This window comes from Tenrec ecaudatus, chromosome 1, assembly GCF_050624435.1.
Source record: "Tenrec ecaudatus isolate mTenEca1 chromosome 1, mTenEca1.hap1, whole genome shotgun sequence".
Taxonomy (NCBI): Eukaryota; Metazoa; Chordata; class Mammalia; order Afrosoricida; family Tenrecidae; genus Tenrec; species Tenrec ecaudatus.
This window is the reverse complement of record NC_134530.1, coordinates 159234035-159252577: the sequence shown is the minus strand read 5'-3', so window position 1 is coordinate 159252577 and position 18543 is coordinate 159234035. Positions and strand designations below refer to the sequence as shown.

Sequence of the window (18543 nt, the reverse complement as noted above, 5' to 3'; positions counted from 1 at the left end):
TCTTATTAAAGTACAGGTTACACCATGTAACAAAATTGAAAAATGCCTGTACACTCATTCCTCACTTATTAATGCTGTCACATTTGTAATATTGTTACAAAAACTAGGTTTCCATGCAAAAAATGGAAGATGATGACATCAGATCACAACGGTGAATGAGGAGTCATGTAACTGTTAGAATGACATCATTATGGTATTTTTAGGCAATACATAGGTTATGAATGATAAATTTTGCAAACTATGCATATATATGCTTAGATATTTACATAAGTAATGTAGTATGCAAAAGCATAGACCATATAACTGCTAAGCCACATGAGAATAAAGGTACAGCCAAGTTGACAGATAAGTTCATCAGAAGCATGACTCTTGCCTCACACCTCAATCCTTGTTACATTACTGCCAGACATACATTAAAGCACAAAATAACTGGCTATTTTTGCAATGGTCTTAAAATGTGAAATGTCAGCTAACAAGAGTTAAGTGAGGAGCAGGTGTATATAAAATTTCTCCAACTGTATTATAAGTTTCCAGAGGGCCAGGACGAGAACTTCTAAGTATGTACATAATATGCTCTATTCTGTGGGCCTTCTGTGGGCAACTGGAGGGCAGATGACCAAGCCCTGGAAGACAAGGTTCCAGAGTGCCTTGTTGCAGGTCCTGCTCAACTAATCAGTAAGAATTGTAACTGTGAAAAGGAGAAAAAAAATTAAAACCATTAGCCCATTACCCCCCCCCCCAAACTTACTGCCATCAAGCTGTTTCCGCCTCATGGTGACCCGCTATAGGACAGAGAACTGGCCCCGAGGGTTCCCGAGATTGTAACTCTTCCCGGGAGTGGAAAGCCTGGACATTTTCCCCAAGGGTGGCCGGTAGTTTCCAACCACCCATCCTACCGGCAGTCCAGCCTGCACCCAACCGCTAGCCGCCGGGTTCTTCAGTGAAGCCACTCCTCCTGGCCACAAGGGGGCAGTGTGCGGCCACTAGCAGCGCGGAGGCGGGCGGGCGGCGGCTTGGCGAGGGCGACGTCTATCTCCGGGGCTAACGCCGCGCCCGAGGGCTGGCTGCCCCCGCCCTCCCACCGAGTTCTCTAGAGGGGGCCGGCGCCACCTCTCCTCCTAATAGCAGCACGGCTGTCCGGCGGCCAGGCCAAAGGAAACAGGCGCAGGAGGCAGCTGAGCAGCTGGTCTTCCCAGTGGTCAGATGTCCCCAGCTGTCAGTCACAACCCAGGAGGGCCAATGGCAGAGCTGGCGGGGGAGGTTGCTCTCCACCTGGAAGGGCAGGGATTCTCACTTCAAGATGCATCAGAATCACCTGCATGGCTTCTTTCAAACTGCCCGCAGGGTCCCAGTCCTCAGGGTTAAGCAGCCTTTCAAGTAAGTTCCTTGATGGCATCAAATGTCCAGTTTCTGGCTCTGGGCAGTTCCCTTTCTCATCTTTCCCAACCACCCACCTACTGCTTTATTTATTCTCCACCATCCCTCCTCTTCCACTGTTGCCAAACTGATTCCCAAAGGGCCCTGCAGGGTCAAGCACACGATTTTATAGGGTTTCTGAGGTTGTAAATCTTTAGGGACGCAGAAGCCTCATCATTCTCCCATGGAGCACCGGGCAGTCCCAGCTGCCTTGCTGTTGACTAACAGCCAATTTCTAATCCACTGTGCCACCAAGGCTCTCAGACTGCCTCTTCTAGTCCTCAGGTAAAAGAACAACGAAAGGGGTAAGGCAGAAAACAAGGATGGACGTTAGATCTGTCTCAAGGACTCCTTTGAGCAAGGATTCCAAAACTCTAGCCAAGTTGATGGGTGTTCCAGAAGCAGAATTTACTCTAAATACACACATGCTGCTTCTCTTTACGGAAATGTGGGGGAGAAGTCACGGTGAGGGGGGACAGTTCAATAAAGCATTAACAGATGAGATTCTTACTTAGAGTTCATAAAAATTGAGTGAACATATGAAGAGACTTCAAAAGGTTCGTGGAATTTTCCCACGATTTTTGAAGCCCCGCACAATAAATACATTCCATATGTTAGACTATTTCCTCAGTACTGCTCCTATGCTACTGTTGGCTCTTTCTCTTTGAGTTAATAGGACACTGAGGACAGCTGGAACTACCTCTGTCCATGAAGGCCTTCTCACAGACATGAGATGGGGTTTATTGTAGAGAAAGGTTAGACATGGGTTCCAGAAAAGGAGACACAAATCCCCTCAGCAGCCCTGCCAAGGATCCGCCCGGTTTTTCCGCATCAAGAAGTTGATCTTTCGAGTCATTTCCATGTTGTAGATCCTCCGGCAGGTTTCGTAGCTTTCCCGCTGTCTCCTGCGGCATGGCTTCTCGTAATACCGCCTTCGCTTAATGTCCTCAACGAGTCCGTCCATGGTGAGGATTCTGTATAAAAGCAAAGTCAGAATCTTAGGCTGGCTGTTCTTCTTTTCCAGTGTCACAGTCAAAATCAACTGACCAACTGATGTTTGTAAGAATTACAGTGGGACATGGCAGCTGTCTGATAGTAGCTCCTTCCTGATCGTGTTTAATAGGTGGAGTTGTTAACTCTCAGCCTGCATGAAGCGGCCTGTATCACATCACTTATGAAACAGGAACATGATGTCCAGCCTCACCCATTAGCTCTCTATGTATCATATGCTTCAACCGAATACTTTGCTGGCTATTTCCTGAACAGTTTATTATACTGTACACCTGTCTAACAGGTATTGCATTCTGTCATTTGTTATTTATACAAAGGTCTCCCTCATTAGACTGAAAACTCTGAAGGTAAAAATCATGTTTTTGAACTATTAATTTTATAACTGTGTACAAAAGTGAGCTCAATCTGTCTTTCCTGCTCATCTAATTCTGTGATCTGATCTTTCTTATTGGATTTAAACCCTGATCTCAAACTCTATACTCCCTGAGCCAAGATACAGGACCTTATTCTTTTTACATTTTATTAGGAGCTCACACAACTCTCATCACAATCCACACATATACATACATCAACCATACAAAACACATTCGTACACTCCTTGTCCCAATCACCCTCAAAGCACTTGCTCTCCACTGAAGCCCCCTGCATCAGGTCCTCTTATTTTTCCCCCTCCCTCATGAGCCCTTGATAATTTATAGATTGTTATTTTGTCATATCTTACCCTATCCGGAGTCTCCCTTCCCCCACTTCTCTGCCGTCCATCTCCCAGGGAGGAGGTCACATGTAGAACCTTGTAATCTGTTCCCCCTTTCCAACCCACTCACCCTCTACCCTCCCATTATCGCCCCTCACATCCCTGGTCCTGAAGGTATCATCCACCCTGGATTCCCTGTGCCTCCAGGTCCTATATTCACCAGTGTACAACCTCTGCCCTACCTAGTCCTGCAACGTAGAATTCGGGTCCTGGTAGTTGGGGGGAGGAAGCATCAGGATCTGGGGGAAAGCTGTGTTCCTCATCGGTGCTACCTCGCACCCTGACTGACCCGCCAGTGGCCAACAGATGGGCTTTGGGTGGATCTTATTCTTTAACCAATCCAATCCTAAGGAGCCTGAGAGCTCTGGCTATCTCTTTCTCAACCGCTTTTCAGGTCTAGAAGCACCTTCTACTTCTGTTCCTCCTTCCTGTTTACATAAATGACCCCATTCCTTTTTATTATATGCAAAAAGTAAGTCACAAACACACTTGGAGGTAAGGAGGTTGAGACATGACTATTATAAGTGGAAGAAAAGGGACAGAGGAAGTGAAAATTCACCAGCTACCTCTGCTCAGTTGGAAATCCTATTTACTGCTTTTCTGTTACTCCCCAAAGCCCAAGATAACAATAGATTGAACACAAACTGGAAAGAATTGGGCTTTGGGTAAATTACGAATGTGAATAGACATAGAAGCTGCTGTCCTACGGTGTCCTCTCCAGGCCCCACTGTTAGGTACCAAGAATGACTGTAGGCTACTAGAGAACCCTATCTGAACAGCTCAATCGGTCTAGGTTTTAGAGAGCAGGAGATGAGACAAGGGAACTGCTGCGAACATCCAGACGCAGACTCTTCTAGAAATGCGCTCGTGTCCAGAGGTCCTGTGGGTCTAACACTAGCGTCTTCTCATTGAGAAGTGGAGCACAGAACACCAAGTGATGAGGATGCTGGGCCACAAAGGGTCTCACTGGCTTTCTTCTTCAATTTACCCTTAAAATGTTGGTATCCCTCCAGGTTCTGCAATGAATTTCCTCCCTCCTGGATTTACAAGATTCGTTGCTGCTATACCTGTAGACCTCAACCCTGAAGCCTAACAGAACCATCTACTAAATGGTGTTGGGTTTTAAAAGGTACTCTCTAGGCCCAATCCCGCAGATGCACTGCAAACTTAAAAAAAAATTGTCCATGGTTGAGAACTGACTTCTAAATCTTTATCTCTAGTCCAAATTTTATCCTAGAGCTTGACTGATATTCTCCCTTACGACCTCACACCCCGAACAAAACCAAATTTGTTGTCTCCTACAAAAATAAATTCTTCCTAGGTGGCCTGTTAATCGCATCACCAGTTACTCACGCCAAAAATATCAGCATGTTTCTGGAAGAGGCCTTCTCCTATACTTGCTACATCGACAGTTAGCACACCCTATAAGCAGCTCCTGGGCTCTTAAGCTGCACAGACCACTGTGGTACAGGCTTCTCGTCCTCCCTCAGGAGCAGCCAGTGAGTTTGAACCCTGTGGCATCAAGGACCCTGCCTCATCGTGTGGGGCCTGGGTTGTTGCAATAAGCATTCATGGGTAAATATTTATGGGATTCCAACTCTGTATCAGACACTGTGTTAATGAGTGCTGGGGTAGAAAACAAACTTAGACAGGGTTCCTTGCCCTTGCAGTTTTAGAATGAGAAATGCACTTAAAGAATGAGAAAATGGTTATGAAGGTTTCTTAAAGGACATCTTTTTCGGCTGCTTTACTTCTGTTCTCTTTTCCTACACCAAGGAGCCCTGGTCGTGCAGTAATCAAGGTGCTCAGCTATTACCCCAAAGCTTGGCTGTTTAAGTCTCTTAGCCACTCCACAGGAGAAAGATGAGGCGATCGGCTTCTGTAAAGATTTATGGCCTTGGAAACCCTATGGGACAGTTCTATTCTCCTGGAGGGCCGGAACCAACTAAAAGGCAGTGAACTTGGGGTTTCCCCTCCACCAATTCTAGTCCTCTAAGACGAATCAGATGATGCAACAAACAAACAAACCCTTTCCCTACATACAGAACAGCCACGCCCTAGAAAGAATGAAATCACAATGGGAGAGGAGGGCATCTCTCTGGTTGGCCTGGTTTTTCAGTTGCTCAGGTGATTCTCATGCGTAGAAGAGCTTGAGCATTACTAGTATTGATTCAAAGCCTGAAACACCTGAGCCTCACCTTTACCTTTAACAACTGCACCATAAAATCTGTGTGCTAACCACTGACCTCCCTCCATTTTCCCTAACACGCTACATCTTGCTTACACTACTCATTTTGTGTGGCATACCATTCCTTTCCTCTGCTCTGAGATTTTATCCCTCAATTGTTACCACCTCTGTGAACTACTTGAAGTCAGTCATTCCTCCACTCAGTTCCCAAAACACACTGGTTCTCAGACTAGCCCGCACCAGTCACTGGAAAGCTTGTGACGGACTGTGGTCTGGGGTGGTACCAAGAATGTGCATTTCTGATGATTCCCCAGGGATGGGGCTGCTAGTGGTGTCGAGAAAAATTGCCTGGCACATCGGAGGACACAGCACACCTCCCATGCCTCTTCTACAGCACAGATCACACAGTGTTATATGTGCCCAGAAGATTGTGGATATAATCTGAAAGGAGCAAAGAGACTGGTATCAGGAAAGCAAAAGAAGAGATCCTGGACATAACGCCACTTAGGATGATGCCCCTACTGGAATGGCAGGCAGTTTAAAAGCAGGATGAACGAAAACTGCCAAAGGATGAGCTTGGGAAACATGTTTCAAAGCACTCAAGCCGAACAAGTGGGACTCAAAGTGGAAGTGTTCTGCTGTGTAAGTTTTAATCAGTGGAAGGGGGAGGGAGGAGGGGAAAAAAAAGAGGACCTGATGCAAGGGGCTTAAGTGGAGAGCAAATGCCTTGAGAATGATTGGGGCAGGGAATGTATGGATGTGCTTTATACAATTGATGTATGTATATGTATGGATTGTGGTAAGAGTTGTATGAGTCCCTAATAAAATGTAAAAGAAAAGAGAAAAAAATGATTAGGGCAAAGACTGTACAGATGTGCTTTATACAATTGATGTATGTATATATATGAACTGTGAAAAGAAAAAAAAAAAAAGATTTATAGTCGGGGGAGCGGGAAGGGAGGGAAAAAAAAAAAGAGGACCCGATGCAGAGGGCTTAAGTGGAGAGCAAATGCTTTGAAAATGATTAGGGCAAAGAATGTACAGATGTGCTTTATACAATTGATGTATGTATATGCATGAATTGTGATAAGCGTTGTAATGACCCCCTAATAAAATGTAAACATAAAAAAAAAAAAGTTTTAATCAGTACTTTCAGAGGTGACAGGTGTCCCGAACCAGTACTGTGGAATTCCAAAAGTATTTTCACTAGAAATCTGGGGAGTAGATCAAACTATATAGATGTATTTCCCCCAAACAATGCTTTCAACTGCCTACCAGATTTTCGGTATCAGGTTTTGTGGAAGAGGCTTTGAGCCATTTTCTGTTTTGTTAAGTCTCTCAGATGCTGCCGGCAAGTTTCAAAGTAATTTATAAAAATTAACCTCCACAGGTTAGTGCTGGATTAAGTGGCATTTAATATCCAGAAGACACTTCCAACTGAGAAGCAGTGACTGAACAGTCAGTCAGTGTGTATCATGTGAAGTTTCCCCATAAACAAAAACAAGGGTATGACATGAAAGCTGCTTTTAAGAGGGAAAGCACATTCCATGCATGTTAACGAATTTAAAGCAATAAACTGAGGCAAACAAGGTGTTATGTTTAGAACATCAAACTCACTGTAAATATTTTTGTCAGTTTGCTGACGTGATAAAAATGCTCCCCCAACCCCCCACTACAATTTAATGCACTGGGGGAAAATAAGGAGCTCAAAGCATTCTGAGTCAGGTGATCATCTGACAAAGTGCCTGGGTTGTGAAGTAAAAGGCAAGGCAAGAATAAACCAGCAAAAGAATGTTCAGGGCAGCGGAGGAAAAACAGTCTCAAGATCAGTGGCTCCCAACGTAAGAATGGAGTTGGTAAATGGGATTCCCTCGAAACTACTTCCAAACACATACCAAATAAATTCCCAGGTGCTAAGGGAGGATTCTTCTGCTCACCCTGCACCCTTTAGTCACCCTCAGAGGGCGTAGATCACTGTATCGATGCTCCGGAATCTCTGCAGTGCGAGCATCTACTCAACTCTACCTCCACCAGAAAAGGATGCGTGAGAGCTTTGTAGAACTCACAGAGAAAATCGGCAGGGTGTTACTGGTGCTGCTTCCGCCTCAAAGGTGGTTCCAGGGCAGCAAACCAAAAGCTTTAGAGTAACCATAGCAGGCTGGAATCCGGGTGCCTGGCAACTTCATGCTGAAGGAGAAACCAACTGCCAGTATTTGTGCAATTCATCCGATTATGTAAAAGAAGCCCAAGCTGCCAGGGGAGGTGATTGGGGGTGCCAACTCACATTTCATTTCAGTGTAGTCAGTCTATGTCAGGACCAACGTGCATGAGCAGCTCTGAGCTTGCCCACTAGCAGTAATAGGGGTCAAGCGGGCATGCTTCTGTGCCTGCCCTTTTTTGCTTGGGAGCCAGCCAATCAATCACACAGAGCTTCCTAGTAACCGCCCCTCTCCACTTCTTTATCCCAGGATACAGTGAGACCCCTGGTTATATAACAGGCCTCCGGTGGCAGTTTCCTTTGTAAAAATACCTCAGTGCCCCAAATGCACCTCTCTCTCCCCCCTCATTTGCTCTCCTACCTCTTGACTAAAGAATTAGACTAAAGAATAAGCAATTTATTTTTTAACTACCAACTATCAGAAAGCTGAAAGAAAAATAAGGCAAAGCCTGAGATTTAAAAAAGACAGAAAAGTAGCCAGTGAGGAATCAGAGAAAGCATAAGAAAACTGTAGGAAAAATACTGCATTTAAGAGGAAGACTGATACCAACAACAGCCTGCTCATATTTGCATGCTTAAATTGTTGTCTAGAAAATTATTCTAAGAACACAACATTTGATCATCTCCCCTCAAGGCTAAATAGTTCATGAGACATGTATCTAATACTCCAAGATAAATGGCTAAAATAATTATTTTACAAAAAATTAGGAACATCATAAATTGACCTTGACGATGCAATGGTTATATGTTCGGCTGCTATCGGCAAGTTCAGTAGTTTGAAACCACCAGTGACTTTACAGAAGGGCCTTCTCCTCTTGTAGAGCTGCAGTCTCAGAAACCCACAGGGCGGGTCCACTGTCCTGCAGGGCTGTTGTGAGCAGGAGTGGACTCAATGGCAGTGAGTTTAACGACAGGTCCTTCGTGCACCAGTTCCCCCGATAACTCCCGCTATAAAATATAATTTCCCAAATTCACAAAGAAGCCTAAAGAGATCCTCACACTGTTGGATCGCCAATATCTTCTGGACTTGAATTTCTACTTTGATATTTTTATGTCTAACCAACACTCTTGGTTTTTTTAAAAAATCAAACTATTGCCCCCCTCCCCCAAGGGATGCAATTTGTTTGCCTCAAAAACTTATTCCAATCCTAGTGTTTTAATCAGTGATGTAAAGAACATGACATGTTGCATTTCTGATACTGGCAGAGTGCAAAAGGCAACAAAAAGTCTCTGGATAAATTTGATGCATTTTCTGTTGCAACCATTTTAACAGAGTGAAGGTAAGGAAATTAGCCCAAAGGCAGAGCTTACACTGCATGCAAAAGTCACCTACATCTTAATCACAGACATACTTCTCTCTCTCTCTCACACACACACACACACACACACACACACACACACACACTCACACACATGGAGGCAGGAGGAGGAGAAGTTAAAGAAATTCCATTTTGCTCAAGTGGTAGACCCATCCCGCTCCTTCTAGCTCCTGTGCTGCTAAAGCGTACTTTAGTGGGAAAGGGAGGGAGGGAGGGAGAGAGGAGCAAGGGCATTTACATGCATGAAGGAGGCCTTTACTGAGAATTTCCTATGTGACAGACTCTGGTTTAGTGCAAGAAATACATAAAGAAGCATTTAAATAGTCTAAAGCCTATTACAATAACTTTTAATCCTGCCCGCAAATTAAAATCTCATGGGACATCTGTTTTAAATGCTGCTGGCCAGGACACACCTTTCAGAAATTCTGATGTTGTCTCCTGTTGGGCTCTTGCAACGAAATGTTTTTAAAAGGCTTCCCAAATGATCCTATTAGGCAGCCACGACTGAAAAACCACCTGGGTCGAGACACAGCATCCCCTCACTGACCCACAGGACTACCGGGGACAACACCGGAGACAGTTCGGGAATTGTGACACCCCCCCCACACACACACACACACCAGGCCCAAACAGGTAGGAAGCACAACAGATCAGCAAGGGGAGCAAAGCAAGTAAGTCTCCAAGGAATCCCAAAAATAGATTTCAAGGGCAAGGCTTGGCACCTCATCAGTCCTGATCGGAAAACATTCATTAACACACAGACCTGGAACTATTTATAGGCTTTTGTTCCCTCTTTCTTTCTCAAGTCTGTCTATATAAGATAGGCGGGATAAACAATCCCAAGGAGAAAACAATGGGACCAACAGTTCCAGAAGAACATGGGATGGGGGAGGAGGGGGAAAGAAAAAGAGGAGCCATAGAAACCCAGGGGCAAGGGACCAACAGTGATGTAAAACTGATGGCAAGGAGGGTGTGGAATGCCTGGTAGGTTTTGATTAAGTGCAGTGTAGCCGAGAGGAGTTACTGAGAGACGAAAGAAGGTCGAACATGAGTGGGACTGGAGGAAAGGAAAAGGGAATAATGAACTAAGAGGCAAACAACATTTATAGAGGTATATAGGCACATACATATGTAAATATATATATAAAACGATAGGGATATAGGTCTATGTACATATATTTATATGTTAAGTATTAAGGCAGCAGATGGACATTGGGCCCTCAAGTACTCCCTCAATGCAAGAACAGTTTGTTCTAACAACCTGGCATTCTGTGATGCTCCCCTTCCCGACTGGATTGCTGAAGACAAAGCGGGTACATAGCAAATGTGGTGATGAAAGCTGATGGTCCCCGGCTATCAAGAGACATAGCACCTGGGTCTTAAAGGCTTGAAGATTAACAAGCTGCCATCTAGCAGGGAAACAACAAAGCCCACATGGAAGAAGCACCCAGCCTGTGTGATCATGAGGTGTCAACAAGATCAGGAATCTGGCATCAGAAAACCCCCAAAAAATCAACCATATTGATGCAAACCAGGGGGGTTGGAGTGGAGAGCCAAAGCCCATCTATAGACAATTGGATATCCCCCCCCAGAAAGGTCACAAAGAAGGGACTAGCCAGCCAGGGTGCAGTATAGCACTGATGAAACATACAACATCCCCTAGTTTTTAATGCTTCCCTTCCCCCACTATAAAGACCCCCCATTCTGCCTTAACAATCCAGCTAGGCCAGGGCATGTCCAATGGTACAGATAAGAGCTCTCTACACACAGACTCCAGGACAGATAACCTCCTCAGGTAAAGTAATGGGAGTAGACATACCACGAGGGGAGGGGGAACTGGTTGCACTGATCGACACATAATACCCCCCCCCCCAGGGTGACAACAGAAACGTGGGTGAAGGGAGACAGTGGATGGTGGAAGACAGGAAAATGATAACTGATAATTTACCAAGGGTTCATGAGGGTGGGAGGTCTGGAGATGGAGGGGAAAAAGAAGCAGATACCAAGGGCTCAAGTAGAAAGGATATGTTTTTTAAAGGATTATGGCAACATGTACAAATGTGCTTGACACAATGGATGGATGGGCTGTTATAAGAGCTGTTATCAGAGTCCCCAATAAAATGCTTAAAAATGTTTTTTAAAGGAAGTAAAACCCTGTGGTGTCACACTGACCACTCTGACGGAACACAAAAAGATGTGTAAACCACCAGTGACCTATTAAAAACAGAGAACCTTCAAAGTATGGAGTTTCCAATACTGTTATACATCACTCAACAGACTAGTATTACGGGGGAAATCCCTCAACATGATGAAGGACATTGGTAAGAAACCACCAGGAAAGCGAGTGTTCACCTGGGTCAGAAGCCAGACAAGAATATCTACTGGACAAAGCAATTCAGCAAGGAAAAGAAACAAAGAAAACAGGAAAACTCTCTCGGCTTACAAATGTGAAACTCCCAAAGACTCTAGAAGAAAGGTACCAGTGCTGATAAACAATGTGGTTGCAAGATACAGAACAGAAAGGCAGCTGTTTCTACAGACCAGCGCTGAACAAGCCAGAGAGGATTATGAAGACAATTCCAGTTGCAACAGTATTTAACATGATGATCTGGAAGCAATTTTACCTGCAGGGAAAGGCATTTACACCGAAAACAATAAAATATTTTGGAGGATATTAAGCCAAGAACCAAACTCACTGCCATCGAGTCAATTCAGATTCACAGCAAACCTCTAAACAAGGTAGAACTGGTCTTGTGGGTTTCTAAGACTGTAATTCTTGAAGGGAACAGAAAGACTCAACTTTGTCCCATAAGGAAATTAAAGGAGACATAAACAGGGGGGGGGGGGGGAACCTTGTCCATAGATTGTAGACTTAATGTTACAATGTCAGTTCAACCCCAAACAATCTATAGGCTCTACATTAAGGCCCCGAACAATCTTGAAAAAGAACAAAGTAAGAGGACTTACACACCCCAATTGCAAAACAGTAGAAAACGAGTTACCAAAGCGTGTGACAATGGTACAAGAACAGACATACAGACCAGTAAAACAAGAGTGAGTGTGAAGGGAAAAAACCATACACCTCCCCCGGGAAGAATTCACTTCAGAGGACGGCACTGAAGCTGCAGCTAGGGGAGAGGGACATGTCTGATCATAGCACACGGGGGCAAATGAAGGGGGAGGAAGAGAGAGTGGAGCACATCCTGGCCCACCAAGCCCAGAGGATATCCTTGCTTCTAACAGTCAATGCACAGAGCGCACCATGTGGCTGTTCCCACTATAAGACACGACGCCCCTCGCTGACCCAGGGCCCTATCGGGGCCAACACTGGAGATGCAGTGTCAGGACTGGCCCAGACTGACCCTGCGACACAGAGGCAAATCACTAAAGGCCTGCGGCAGAGCAACGCGGGGAGCAGAGCAGGGAGCTCCCGAGGGAGTGCACAGGATGGATTCGGGCCAGAGCGTGGCACCCCATCAGACTTGACTGGAGAACACGCCCAGAGGTTAAAAATCAGACCTTGATCTATTTACAAGATTTTCTTTCTTTTTAAAGTTTTTAAATTTTTCTTTTTTAAAAATTAATTTATTCTTTTATGGGTCACTGTTTTTCATTTTTGTTGTCATCGCGTGTTATCTTGTCACTTTGTCTTGCTATGCCTTGTTTTTCGGGTGCATATTATTATCTCTGCAGATCTATCTAGATAAGATAGGCTGGATGAACAGTCTGGAGGAAAAAACAACAGGACTGATGGTTATGGGGGGACATGAATGAGGGAGAGGCGGGGGTAAGGAGGTGGGTGTTGATCAACCCAGGGGCAAGGCAGCAACAAGTGATCCAAAATTAGTGGCAAGGAGGGTGTGAGTGTCCTGGTAGGGATTCAACAAGGGCAACGTAACTGAGAGAAATTACTGAAACCCAAATGAAGGCTGAGCATGATGGTGAGACAAGAGGAAAGAAAAACGAAATAAAGGAAAGAACTAGGAGACAAAGGATATTTATAGGTCTAAATAGAGTCAATAACATATGTAAATATATTTATATAGGATGATGGGGAAATAGATCTATGTGCACATATTTATAGGTTTAGTATTAAGGCAGCAGGTTGACATTGGACCTCCACTCAAGTACTTACTCAATGCAAGAACACTTTTTTAAACTACATTAGCATTCCGTGATGCACACCTTCCTGACAGGATCGCTGAAGACAAAGCGGGTACATAAGCAAATGTGGTGAAGAAAGCTGATGGTGCCCGGCTATTAAAAGATATAGTGTCTGGGGTCTTAAAGGCTTGAAAGTAAAAAGCGGCCATCTAGCTCAGAAGCATCCAAGTCCACATGGAAGAAGCACACCAGCCTGTGTGACGAGGTGTTGAAGGGAGCAGGTATCAGACATCAAAGAACAAAAAATCTTATCAGTGGGTGCCCACCTTTCCTGATATGATCACTGAACACAAATGTGTGCACAAACAAATGTAGTGAAGAAAGCTGATGGTGCCCAGCTATCAAAAGATAGAGCATCTGGGGTCTTAAAGGCTTGAAGGTAAACAAGCGGCCATCTAGCTCAGAAGCATCAAAGCTCACATGGAAGAAGCACACCAGTCTGTGTGACCACAGGGTGTAGACAGGATCAGATACCAGGCATCAAAGAACAAAAAATTCTCCCCCCAACTACAATGATCCCAATTCTACATTGCAGACCTGGTTAGACCAGAGAATGCACAGCGGTACAGATGGGAACTGGAAACACAGGGAAACCGGGATAGATGAACCCCTCAGGCCCAGCAGTGAGGTGAGAGTGGAGATACCTGGAGGGTGGAGGAAAGGTGAGGTGGAAAGGGGAAACCAATCACAAGGATCTACATATAACCTCCTCCCTGGGGGATGGACAAAATTAGGTGAAGGAAGACGTCAGACAGTGTAAGATATGACAAAATAATAATTTATAAATTATCAATGCTTCACGAGGGAGGGGATAGTGGGGGGAGGGGTAAAATGAGGCGCTGATATTAAGGGTTCAAGTAGAAGGCAAATGTTTTGAGAATGATGATGACAACCAAATATACAAATGTGCTTGACAAAATGGATGTACATATGGATTGTGATAAGAATTGTACGAGCCCCAATAAAATGATTTTTTAAAAAAGGATAAAAACCCAAACCATACATCTATGACCAATTAATGTTAAGATTCTCAAGTCTATTCAATGGATAGAGAACAGTGTTTTTAATAAATAGTGTTGAGACAACTGGCGTTCCCCATGCAAAAGAATTAAGTTGGAAGCCTTCTTCAAACCACATGAAGAAATTAAAAGCGGAGCAACAACCTAAACATAGAAGCTAAAACCACAAAATTCTTAAAACAAATTATAAGGGTAAAATTTCAGGACCTTGGATTTGACAATGGACTCTTAGCTGTAACACCAAAAGCATGAGGAATAAAAGGAAAGAAAACTGGAATTCATCAAAATAACCCTTGTGCATCCAAGGTCATTATCAGGAAAGTGAAAAGACAACTTACAGAAGGGATAAACCATCTGGAAATCATACACACAATAAAGGTTTCCTGTCCAAAGTATGTCAAAAATTCCCACAATTCAACAACACAGACAGACAACCCAATAAAAATGGGTACATGACTTGAACAGACAGTTCTCCAAAGAAGATTCACAAATAACAAGGAAGCACAGGAAACGATGCTCAACATCAGTAGCCACTAGGGAGATACAAAATGAAACCACCTCCCACCAGGACAGCTATAATTGAGAAAACAGAACTGTTGGCAAGGATGTGCAAACCTTACCCATCGCTGGGAGGAAAACAAACAATACAGATGCTGTGGCAAACAGCTCAGCAGTTCCTCAAAAAGTAGAGCAGAGAACTACCACGTGACAGCCCAACGCCAGTCCTATAGACATCCCCAGGCCTCGAGAGCCGCAGTGCAGACGCCTGGACACTAGTGCTCAACAAAGCACTATTCACAACAGACAGGAAGTGGAAACCAACATGTCCATATGAGATGAATAAATACAGTTTGCCTATGTGTAACATGGAATATTATTCAACTATAAAATGGGATGATGTTCTAATACATGCTATAACATCAGTGAAGCTAGAAAATACTATGCTAAATTAAATAAGCCAGACACATAAGAGTACATATTACTTATATATAGCAGGAACATAAAGATACAGGTTTTTTAGCTACAATAGGCACAAATATAAAGATATAGATTAGTAGTTACCAGAGGCTTGTGAGAAGGGAAACGAGGACTTGATGTGCCATGGCTACAATTCCTGTTTAGGATGAAGGAAGTTTTGGTGGTGGTTGCACAACCTTAAGCACAAAATTAATGCCACTGAAATGTAGACTTACAGACGGTCAAAGGGCCACAACCCTGAGAGCAGAACTAGATGGTGGCTGGCAGTCACTAACTGTTCTGAACAGGAGCACATTAGAAGGACCTGGACAGAGGGACCAAAATGTGAAAAACTTAAACCCGTAGAAGGGTCCAGGCTCGGACAACAGAAAAGTGGGTGAAGGGAGATATCAGACAGTGTAAGACATGACAAAATAATAATTTATAAATTATGAAGGGTTCGTGAGGAAGAGGGGGGGTGGGGAGGGAGGGAAAAAATGAAGAGCTGATACCAAGGGCTCAAGCAGAAAGCAAGTATTTTGAGAATGATGAGGGCAACAAATGTACAAATGTGCTTGACACAATGGATGTATGTATGGATTGTGATGAGAGTTGTACGAGCCCCCAATAAAATGATTAAAAATATATTGCTACAAATAAATTTTAAAAATAGAAATAATAAAAACTAAATGATTATCAGATCTGAAAAGGATCACGTTCAAAAGTCCTGGATAGAGTGGGAACAAATGGATAAAATGTAGAACAAAACTTAAAACTACAAGAGACTGTATTCTGGGAGAAGCCGATCTACTGATGTATGGTGCAAATTGGAACAACCCCAGACAGTGGGACATGAAGACAGGCTTCTGTTAGGTTGCTTCTCTTGTGAAGAAATAAGCTGTTACCTTGTTCATACATACTGTTTTGGGTGGGGTGGGGAAATCATGGTGTTGTAATTTTAACTTTCTATTGTGAATTGGGTAAACATTTATTGCGCAAGTCAATTTTCCATTTACCAATTGACACGCTGTGTCATGTCCTTGATTGCAATCCCCATGATGTACCATGCATCTCACTCCTTCACTGTGTTATCCGCTCCTATCTCTCCTTTTTCCTAATACTTCCCAACTTTTGAACTCTGTCTTGGGAAAATGCTTCCCTTACCTCAAAAGATTGTTCTAAGGACTGCTTACCTCCCTATTATCATGATTACCGTCAGACTTACTGTGTAGCTGAAAACTGAACCACCAGGGCAAGGGCAGTTCCAGGCCCGAAGGGTGAAGATGGACCACACTGTGAGGGAGTCCACCAGTTTCCATGTCTGACCAGCAAGCCTGGTCTATTTTATGATTTTGAGTTATGTTCCACATTTCTCTCCCACTCTATCAAAGATCTTTTGAAAAAATTTCAAAATTTTATGAGAGACCTTTTAATGTGATCTCTTTTAGAGCAGTAAGCTGTGACAGCCGGGCATCATCCAGTTTTCTAGTCGCAGGGTTGTGGCAGCTGAAGTTGGCATGGCTCATTAGTTCCCAAAGCTAATTGTTTACAAGCATCTTAGATTTTCTTCATTCTAAACTCCAGGCAGAAGACCAATACTTCCACCCTAGATGGCTTTTTACAAGGTTTAAGTCACTACTTACCAGAGTAGGACTTAGGACATTTTACTGTGGACTATGCTGTGCCATCTAAGTATGGTGTCCTCCAAGGCTATGGCCCTGAGTCCCCCCACACCTCGCAACTCCTTACCTACCTTGGGTGTTTGGCAATCCCATGCAGTCTCTTAAAAGCCCTTTCCTAATTTTTTTTTGGATAATTCAATACAACAAGCAAAAGTATCACATCAAACCCACTTAACTTTAGGAAGAGAAAATGAATGTGGCGGAGGCTAAGGAATTTTTTGCTTGGGAAAGAAACCACAGTGGTGAGAGTCTTTATAAGGCCCATTCTAAATCTAAACAAAGCATTCTAAACATTTTGATCCAGCTCCTCCCCGTGTCAGCGCATTTCCTTCTATACTTGTTGCTTACGTCGTAACCCTCCTGGGAGCCTACCTTTCATGCCTCCCGTCTCTTGCTCGCTTCTCCAGAATGCCAACAAAACTCCTCTGCCTGACTTCTGTCCCACACCAATCTTCCCCTTGTCTTTCTGTTTACTGTGTAGTACGGGTCTCCTTCCTTGCTTAAACTCGGGTAGCTTCACATCTTGATTTTTTCCTTGGGCTAACTTCAATTCGTGAATCGAGTTCACGATTAGTTTAAAAATGACAGCTGTTTACTGAATGACATTCTTAAAGGGTTAGGTTTGGGGAAGTAAACTGAGAACACAAGTTTCGAGATTCCATGACCATGCTGTCTGGCACTGGTTTGGGGACAATTTAAATAGGGGAAAGGGAAGTACCACTGCTGTACCCCACAGGCGATGAATCTGCTCCCTTAACAATTACCTGTTGAGGGTCCTGTAGGCCCCTTCCACATTTCCTTCCTGCACCATCACTGTCCTGGCAATGAACTTCAGATGTTTTGCCATGACCTTGGACTTAAGTCTTCACTCCAATGTCCCTAAACGATGACAAAGAAAGGGCGAGACAAGGACAGAGACCATTTAAAACACAACACAGCGGATGGCAGGCGCTCCTACGTGGTTTATGCAGGACCCGGACGTGCAACGTGCCCAGGAAGGTGAGGAAGAAGGGCAACACGTGCGCGTTGCCCCATCCCAGAAAGCAGGCCCATGTCCTCTTCCCACGGCCCGCACGAACCCGGAGCGAAGGAAGCCACGGGCGGGCAGGAGGGCGTCGCCTGGCACGAAGACCCAGGCGGAGCCGCGGGGCCGGGGCGGAGGGTGTGGGGAAGCAACGGGCCTTCCGGGCGAGCCCCTCTCGCAGCCCGCAGCGCCCGCGAGCAGCTCGCCGGCGGCACGCCCCACGCCCCACGCCCCGGCGCCGCCCGCGGCCGGAAGCGGAAACGACGGCATCCCCGCGCGCCGCCGGGAGCGCCAACTCGGAAGGGCGCTGCGTGGAAACCATGGCAACATGGCGCTGGCTCCCGTTGGCCACCTTCCCGCCCGCAGATCGAACTCAACAACCGAGTGAAATCTCTCCGAGACGGGTCCCCGACCTGTCCTTCCGTCCTGAGAAGGTCGTCTTCATTCCGTGCCCCTCGTCCTACGAAACCCTTAATAGGTTTTAACGGCTTCTTTTTCCGGATGGGACATAAATGGGAGCAGCTTCATCATGCTTCTTGTTGTCTTCTCGGAAAGGACACATGCGCTTTCATAGGTCTTCCGACGAAAACCAGCTTCACACGCGTCACCTGCCACATCGTGAGTTTCCTATAAATATAACACCATGGCCGTCTCACTGTATAAAAACGATGAGAAGCTCCTGCAGCATTTAGAGTCGATCTGTTTTGTCCGATTTGATGCCCTTCACCTCTTAGAAGGACATACTAAAATGTTTTCCTTCTTTCTTGCCTGGCTTTGGAAATAACCCTTTT

The 18543-nt window shown here is 44.7% G+C and overlaps 1 protein-coding gene across 2 annotated transcripts; it reads right to left on the bottom strand.

Annotated features, from left to right (window-relative positions):
• Positions 1–2133: 2133 nt before the first annotated feature.
• Positions 2134–18275, bottom strand: MRPS21 (mitochondrial ribosomal protein S21). 2 transcript variants are annotated; one of them, XM_075561172.1, is made up of 3 exons: positions 18166–18275; positions 17493–17607; positions 2134–2390 (listed from the first exon to the last, which is right to left on the bottom strand). In XM_075561172.1, the coding sequence occupies exons 2-3, from the start codon at positions 17573–17575 to the stop codon at positions 2210–2212; spliced, it is 264 nt and encodes an 87-aa protein (XP_075417287.1). In that variant the 5' UTR covers positions 17576–17607; positions 18166–18275; the 3' UTR covers positions 2134–2209. The 2 variants fall into 2 exon arrangements, with proteins under 2 accessions (XP_075417287.1, XP_075417278.1); XM_075561163.1 differs by lacking the exon at positions 18166–18275 and adding an exon at positions 17808–17989.
• Between the last annotated feature and the right edge of the window lie 268 nt (positions 18276–18543).